We start from the raw sequence: 8,053 nt of genomic DNA, 5'->3' as shown, positions 1-8,053 counted from the left end.
GGGAAGCTGACCCCCTCTGTATCACTAGGACTCCTGGGGGGAAGCTGAACCCCCTCTTATCACTAGGACTCCGTAGGGGAAGCTGACCCCCCTCTAGATCAGGACTTTTAGGGGAAGCTGACCCCCCTCTATCATTAGGACTTCTTGGGAGAAGCTGATCCCCTTCTATATTAGGACTTTTGGGGGAAACTGATCCCCTCTGTCATTAGGGCTTCTGGGGGAGGATCTTATTTTACTCCTAATCACACTGAGGAATCAATGTGTATTAAGTTGTAAACCAGATACACTGCTAGTGCAATACCCAAGATAGAATCTCTGAGATGCACAAGTGTTTAAATAAATGAATAATAGGACTACAAAGCCCTAGAATCTGTAATTAACAACCTTACCACCACCACTGGCATTTAGTGGTTCTCAGTCTGCTCATCTAGCGGCAGAGTGAATCCTGAATCCCCTCCTATGGTGACCTATCGAACCCTCCTCCCCAGTAGGGCTAGTGACAAGGGCCAAGCAGAAGCCTTTTAGGAAGCGTCAGTGTGTGACCTGGGGGCTGCACATAGGAGGAGAGCCACACCTGCAATAGCAGAGGGGCCAGGTGTCATTTCTGGTACAGTTGATCACAATCTCGATGCCCATTGGCTCAGCTGCCCTGGTGGGCATGACCTCAGGACACATTTGGGAAGCTATAATTTATTCAAGTGCTTCTAATCTCCATACAGATCTGAACCCACAACTCCTTGAAGAACAGAATACTATGCTTTTTAGTTGGAGACTCTTGATGAAAGTGATGTCCCTGGTGGGCAGGATGCAATATGATTTTCTTTTTCTTTTCAATCCCACTGTAGTGAGAAGGCCACCAAAGTGCAGGACATCAAAAACAACCTGAAGGAGGCTATTGAAGTACGTGTCTGGCTCCTTGCTTCCCAGCTCTTAGCACTCCCCCCCTCGCACCAGTGCTGGTCCCCTGACTGTTCTGCTAACTCGTTTGCAGACCATCGTGGCCGCCATGAGCAACCTGGTGCCCCCCGTGGAGCTGGCCAACCCCGAGAACCAGTTCAGAGTGGACTACATTCTGAGCGTGATGAATGTGCCTGACTTTGACTTCCCACCTGTAAGCCATAGCCCCTTCTCTCAGCAGTGGGGTGAGCCCACCAGGCCCCAGTCGCACACACCCAGGGCACAAGCGCAGCCGGACAGGTCCGTTGGGCGGCTACTTAGGATGAGGATTCCATACGAGCCCTGATAATTAAGAAAAAAAAAGGGGAAACAAAACTAACATCCTATTAGGGCTTTGCTCAAGGTGGATTAGCAAAATTCTATTACCCCTTGTAAACTGTGGCTCACCCACCCCACAAATAAACGTTACACCTTAATAATAGTATTCTTACTTTATTAGATTGTAAATGTTTATGAGGGGAAAAGTCCTGAGCTATGACAGGCCTAATTATTCCCTCATCCACACGTGAGGACAAACAAAGCTGTAGGTTCAGTGTGGCACGCAGAGGTACGTAAGCATCAGGAGCATATTTGCGTATGAAACCAGTGACCTTTTAACATGAAGGATTTTTCTAAAATCAGTCCTTGCGTGGGGCAAACGACGTATTTTCTCATTAAATTTTTTTTTAGAGACTTAACATTCTAACTAGCATACACTACAAAATAGAATACTACCAAAATTAAAAATTTCTTGCATGCACTCAGTGCATGGTACCCTGAGAAAGGCCTGTCGGTGTGCTTCCTAAACAGCCCCTCTTAGGCAGCGCAGGATTGCCAAGCCTGAGTGCCTACATTTTGGCCCCTGCTAGGGGGAGACCCGCATAAGACGGGTATGGACCACCAGCTGGCAAGATGCAGATTTATAGGCCCAGAAGGAAGAGGTGTCTGCAGCCAACACAATGAGTTATTGTTGCCTCTGATCGGCTTTCGTGGAGTGGGGCTTTGTAGATTTTCAATAGGTTTGGCTGCGAAATAAGATGAGCAGGGAGGTAGCGCTTAATTAGTAGATGTAGATATGTTTGTTAAAAATAGGAATTAATTTTAAAAATTTAAGCAGTGAACAAAATAGGAGTAGCGACCCGAGCTTTCTATGGTTCTCAATTTCTTCCGGAAGACAGAGGGCAGCTCTTCAGCATACCTCGAGACTCTAACTCGAGCAACCTCGCCTGCGCCTGAACTTCACGTTCCTGCCTACCACTCCCCAGCATCGTTTTTAGTAAAACTCACATTTTCCTGGAAAGAAAAGTTAGCCTGAGCACCTCCCAGCCATGAAGTTTCTTATTTCCACAAGACCGATGGCATACCGTATAGCCAAATACAAAGCAGCCAGTATTCTTTCTAGATAAAAGAGTCCACAAAGAAAATTATCTAGTTCTTTACTTTCCCCTATTCCTCAAGATAGGGGGAAAAAACTAGCCTAAGCTAGAAATTCACCATTTGAACAAAAAGAGTTCACTATGGTAACTCCTGCGTATGTTGAATTGAAAAGTGTGGGTCATGGAGTGAGCCACGGTCTCGGGTTAGGTGACAGGCTTCTTGATGTGGTGCATGCTTTCCTGAACGTCTTTCCTGAATGTTCTTTCTTGGCTTCACTTCCAGGAATTCTACGAGCATGCCAAGGCTCTCTGGGAGGACGAAGGCGTCCGCGCCTGCTATGAGCGCTCCAATGAGTACCAGCTGATCGACTGTGCCCAGTAGTGAGTAGCGATCTCCCGCCCCTCCTCAGGACGCCCAAGGAAAACTTGAGTGCCCGAAGCTCCAGTAATTCTGCTCACAGCCCAGCAGTGACCCGCATACAGTTCTAGTCTTGATTCATTTGTTGCAAAAAGCATCTAATTGCACTTTTTAGAAGGGACACTATTTTATATAAACAATACCTGTTAGGGAAACATGATAATTAACTTGCACTGCAGTGACATTCCTAATTAATTAGTTTGAAGTAATTAATTGAAATGACCTGTAAGCATTTCAGGAAATTGGGTAGCTGTCACACTTTGGATAATGTAAAAACTTACATCCTATTGCTGTAACTTAACAGTGTGACAAAGAATAACAGAAGAAAAACATGCTGCCCCACTCCCTGGCAGTTAATTAGTTAATTGCTTTGCTGTTTTCTGCTATAAGGCCAGCAGCTGCCACAGTGCGCATTACTAGTAGATTATGTCAATCTGGATGGAGGTAGTCTTCGTGTTTTCTTGATTTTTGAGCTGTGTCATACCTTATTTATTCCTTTACACCAAAGATTGTTCTAAGTAGTCAGTGAGTTTTACATCTTAAGCCAAACCTCAGCACAGTATTTACAAATAAAAGTGGGAGGAGAGGTAGGCCTCACAGGCGCAGGGTGAGAGACACCTCCAAATTAAACCCTAGATGTGAGGTTTGCCTGACAGGTAAATGAAGAGGGAAAGCCCGATTCAGAGAACAGATTGTAGCACACACTTCTGCCCGATGCCAAAGGCGCTCCACCTGTGGCCTAAGGAGGCCCCTTTCCCGAAGGCTCCCACACCCTGCAGGACTCTTCCAGAGGACTCACTACCACACATCTGCAAAGTTGCCTTTTAAATACTTTATGACCCTGTCATCCTGCACACGGCATAGCCAGCATATGGTGGTCCAAGTCTTAAAAAAACTGAAGCGCTATCTTTTGCTTGCCGATGATGCACACAGCAACTCAGAGCAGGTGTGTCTTTTGGGACAGGCAGGGGCGGACAGTAGAGAGAGCTCCAGATTTACGTGAGCTGATGCTAGAGGCGGTGGCATCAACCACGTTACCTTTGCCTAGTCCTGCTTTCTCGTAGGAAGTTACCCAATTATTTCCACTTGTCAGGTACATAGGTAGATTGTGGTATAATACTCAAAGTTGCATAGTCTTTCAAGGAACAGAAAAACAGTCGTCTGTGGCCCCCTGCCCCCACTTCTCCTTCAGCAAAGTCCCTGATTTTCTCCAAAGTTTGAACTGAAAGCTGGAAGCACTAATTATAGTAACGCAAAACAAATGGAAATCCTGGAATTGTTTGAGATTTGTATTTTGGATCCAAGTCAGGAGTTAAGTACAGGTATGAGATTAGGAGGGTTTAATCATCCCTGTTGTGAATGCTGGGAGCAGGGGGGTGGAACAGTTAAATTAACAGTAATTTAGCCAGGTTGGTTTTGGTTACGTCATTTAAAAGTTTCACTTTTTTTTAAAAAAGAAAAGCAATACAGCATTACCCCTGAAACTTTATTTGGCAACGGTACTACTTGCACAGATTTTGAAAAGTTTTCAGGAAACTCCAAAAAAGAGAACATAACTTAAAACTTCTAAAATGTCGTCCCTCATCTGATGGTTTAAAAACCCCTACATGTGCAGTGACCAGCGTGTTTCCCGTGTTGACTGCCTTTCTGTCGTAGTGGAGGTAGTGGTCTGGTGCCCATTTCTTAAGCTGCCTATTTTTATTTGTTGAGCTGGAGTTTGGTTGGCCCCGCTCCAGATGTCTTCTCACAAGATTTGGTGCTGAGGATCTATTTATAGAACTGTGGTTCTGTTGCCATGGCAACGTGCTGGAGGCCAGGGTGGCTGGGGAGCTATTTGTGGACCCGTGCTGTAATGTAAGATTGACTGGGCAAGGCAGTATATCCTTTAAGCCAGACCAGCTCTGAACTGGTAAAAAGGAAAGGGGCGGGGGAGGAAAAAAAAACCAAAACCAAGAGATTTCTTTAAATAGATTTTTCGCTTTTTGTGACTTTATTTTCTGATTAGCCATAGTAAGACAATTCCCACCCCCCAAAAAAAGCCTAAACTGGTTTGCACACTAATTGTCCATATTAATTAAGGTTCCCCAGTTCTGCAGTATTCACTTTCCCTACTTGTGTATGTAGGCCAGCAACACAGGCAAGACACCACTTTAGAAGTTTTAAATATGTGAAGTGAGCTACTTCACGGACCGATAGGCGGAAGGGAACTTCGCGTGTGTTTCCTGTTCTGTGTGGCGAGGCCCAGAAGGCCCCTTTGTGCCTGCGCCTTTGTTCTCACTAATCAATGAGATTCTTAAAAAGTAAAAAGGAAGGACATGTTCTGAGGAACTAAAACAATCTCATTTGCCCTTGAAGAAAAAGTTCTTGCTGCTTTTAAGCCTGCCACTTCGCATATTGTTTTTAAAGCCTAGTAACTTGGAGACATGCGATTTTCAAATTATTGTCTGTTTAGTCAAAGCCAGACAATTTGAAAATTAATATTTTTTTTTGTCAGGGGTCTGGTAGGTCTGGCTTCGAGTCCTTGCTCTACTGGTTGATAGGTATAAAACCAATCTTTTTAAAATTAGAAAGCAAGAACAAAGCCCCACCCCCGCCCTGGCTGTCCTCTGCATCTCTGCGGGAAGCTCCTGTCCACCTAGCCAGCCCTCAGGGAGCTTGGTCAGTGGGCAAGGTGGTGCAAGCTCTGTGACCATGCTCCTGTGTCTGCTCTTTCTCCAAGCTTTCTGGACAAGATTGATGTCATCAAGCAGGCCGACTATGTGCCCAGCGACCAGGTATGTAAAACCCATACTGTGGGAGGATTTAGAACCTCTTCTCAAGCTAAGCAAGAGTTTCTCTCCAATGGGCAGTTATTATTTTGGTTGGTTTTAATGAGAGCCACTAACACATAATTTGTGATAGGACCTGCTTCGCTGCCGTGTCCTGACCTCTGGAATCTTTGAGACCAAGTTCCAGGTGGACAAAGTCAACTTCCAGTAAGTGAATGGTACCTTTTATGAGCCACAGACAGTGACTTGCTAACATGCTCTCTGGCAGTTAGGGCAGTGGCCCCTTGGAATGACCAGATGTCCCTTCTCCCACCAGCATGTTCGACGTGGGTGGCCAGCGCGACGAGCGCCGCAAGTGGATCCAATGCTTCAATGGTACGGACACAGAGGCCTTGCTGCTATTGCAGTCGCTAGTGAGCATGTCTACTTCTAACGCTGGCTGCTTTTGGTTTCTTGCCGTTCAGATGTGACTGCCATCATCTTCGTGGTGGCCAGCAGCAGCTACAACATGGTCATCCGGGAGGACAACCAGACCAACCGCCTGCAGGAGGCTCTGAACCTCTTCAAGAGCATCTGGAACAACAGGTGTGTTTCGTGACCCCGCCCCACTTGCCCAGAGCCCTGGGACGGCTCTCCGGGCTCTGGCTTGCACTGTTCTAGAAAAGTCTCCCATGGCACTCTCTAGGCGAGCATCTCAGCCCCTGGCAGAAAGCATGCTTTCTCTTGCTGTGTGTTAAACCTGCTTCTCTCTCTGTTAGATGGCTGCGTACCATCTCTGTGATTCTGTTCCTCAACAAGCAAGATCTGCTCGCTGAGAAAGTCCTTGCTGGGAAATCGAAGATTGAGGACTACTTTCCAGAATTTGCTCGCTACACTACTCCTGAGGATGGTACGCATTCCATTCATGGTGGTGGTTCACTCAGGTGGTTCTTTTTTAAGAATACTCCCAACCCCCGACTGTAAAGGATCTATAGGGGAAGGTAGAAAAACAACTTTCATATGGAAAAATCAGGAATTAACTGAGAAGTTAAGGGACTGTAATGACATTAGCACTTCTGCTGTATTCTTCACCTTAACTAATAAGATATTTACGTTCTTTGTAGCTACTCCCGAGCCCGGAGAGGACCCACGCGTGACCCGGGCCAAGTACTTCATTAGAGATGAGTTTCTGGTGAGTAGAACTGTCTATTGTTCCCTCTTTTTTTTCTTACAGGTGTCAGTTAACTTAATTCTGAACTTGGGGATTAAACCATCCAGTGCTTCCGTTTCCCCGCTCACCAGTGTATCCAGCATGCATGTCACCTGTGTGCCCCATGAGCTGGCTGTGCTCTCAGATAACGTGGGTGGTGGGCGGGCCCATGCTCATCCCTGCTGGGTGGCCACGAGGTCCCTGGCGGAGGCCCTAACCGAGCCTTGCATCTCTGCCCACAGAGAATCAGCACTGCTAGTGGAGATGGGCGCCACTACTGCTACCCTCACTTCACCTGCGCTGTGGACACTGAGAACATCCGCCGTGTGTTCAACGACTGCCGCGACATCATCCAGCGCATGCACCTTCGTCAGTACGAGCTGCTTTAAGAAGGGAACTTCAACCTTAATGACAGCCTTAAGCACAATTAATTAAAAGTGAAACGTAATTTACAAGCAGTTAATCACCCACCATAGGGCATGATTAACAAAGCAACCTTTCCTTTTCCCTGAGTGATTTTTGTGAAACCCCCTTTTCCCTTCTGCTTGCTTAGATGTTCCAAATTTAGATAGCTTAAGGCGGCCTACAGAAAAAGGCCACAAAAGTTCCCTCTCACTTTCAGTAACTAAAATAACAGCAGCAAACAGAAATAAAAAATAAATGAAATAAATGAAACAAATAAAATAAATATTGTGTTGTGCAGCATTAAAAAATCAAAATAAAAAATTAAATGTGAGCAAAGGATGTTGTCACGCTCTTGTTATTCGCGATTCCCCAGCTAAATCCCATCGTCCTGGGTTCAGCTCGGCCCTTGAATGCAGAGCGGGAGGGGCCCCTGTCAAAGTACAGGTTCTGTGATTATAAATTGACGTAAAACTCTGCGATTGTGTACTTGTTGGTGACCTATTCTCTGGCACACCACAAAAAGTTACCCGTTATCTTTGCCACAGAGAATGCTACATTTGCATCAAGGCTGCCCTGTGCCGAGAGTCCCACCTTATAGGTCTTCCCCCGCTTTTAAAAATCTGGTCTCCCTCAGTAAGGTGTTAGGTTTTTGTTTTAAAATATGGGCTGAATTATGTAGGTAAATTTACAAGTACAATATTTCCAATTGGTGGCATTAAGAAAAAAATGGTATTGCACTTGCCTGGCAAGTGCAGGGTCCTGAGTTCAATCCCCGGTACCACACACACAAAGAAAAGGTATTAAAACACCAGGTTTGTTATTTGGGGGAAAAGGTGAGGCTAAGGCCTACTTCATACCACATACCAGAGTAAATTAGACATGGATCTATGAAACACATCTAAATTTTAAACGCATTTTTATGAGAAACTGTCTTTATAATTAACATCTTGGTTTATAGAAG

The 8,053-nt window shown here is 45.6% G+C and overlaps 1 protein-coding gene across 6 annotated transcripts in view; it reads left to right on the top strand.

Moving 5' to 3' along the window:
* LOC101584539 (guanine nucleotide-binding protein G(s) subunit alpha) overlaps window positions 1-7,428 on the top strand; it is a 55,784-nt gene extending 48,356 nt beyond the window's left edge. For 5 of the 6 annotated variants that reach the window (XM_004647236.2, XM_004647235.2, XM_004647234.2 and 2 more), the window contains 10 exons: window positions 846-900; window positions 992-1,111; window positions 2,596-2,693; window positions 5,450-5,504; window positions 5,632-5,705; window positions 5,815-5,873; window positions 5,963-6,083; window positions 6,257-6,387; window positions 6,602-6,669; window positions 6,930-7,428. In XM_004647236.2, coding sequence (XP_004647293.1) covers window positions 846-900; window positions 992-1,111; window positions 2,596-2,693; window positions 5,450-5,504; window positions 5,632-5,705; window positions 5,815-5,873; window positions 5,963-6,083; window positions 6,257-6,387; window positions 6,602-6,669; window positions 6,930-7,076 — 928 coding nt within the window. In that variant the 3' untranslated portion in view covers window positions 7,077-7,428. Of the gene's footprint in view, window positions 1-842; window positions 901-991; window positions 1,112-2,595; window positions 2,694-5,449; window positions 5,505-5,631; window positions 5,706-5,814; window positions 5,874-5,962; window positions 6,084-6,256; window positions 6,388-6,601; window positions 6,670-6,929 lie in introns of all 6 variants that reach the window. The other variant, XM_023707522.1, reaches the window with a different exon arrangement.
* Window positions 7,429-8,053: the final 625 nt, after the last annotated feature.

This window comes from Octodon degus, unplaced genomic scaffold (genome assembly GCF_000260255.1).
Source record: "Octodon degus isolate 3935 unplaced genomic scaffold, OctDeg1.0 scaffold00296, whole genome shotgun sequence".
Lineage (NCBI taxonomy): Eukaryota > Metazoa > Chordata > Mammalia > Rodentia > Octodontidae > Octodon > Octodon degus.
Note: the sequence above shows the minus strand (reverse complement) of the source record. Positions and strands in the feature narration are given on the sequence as shown.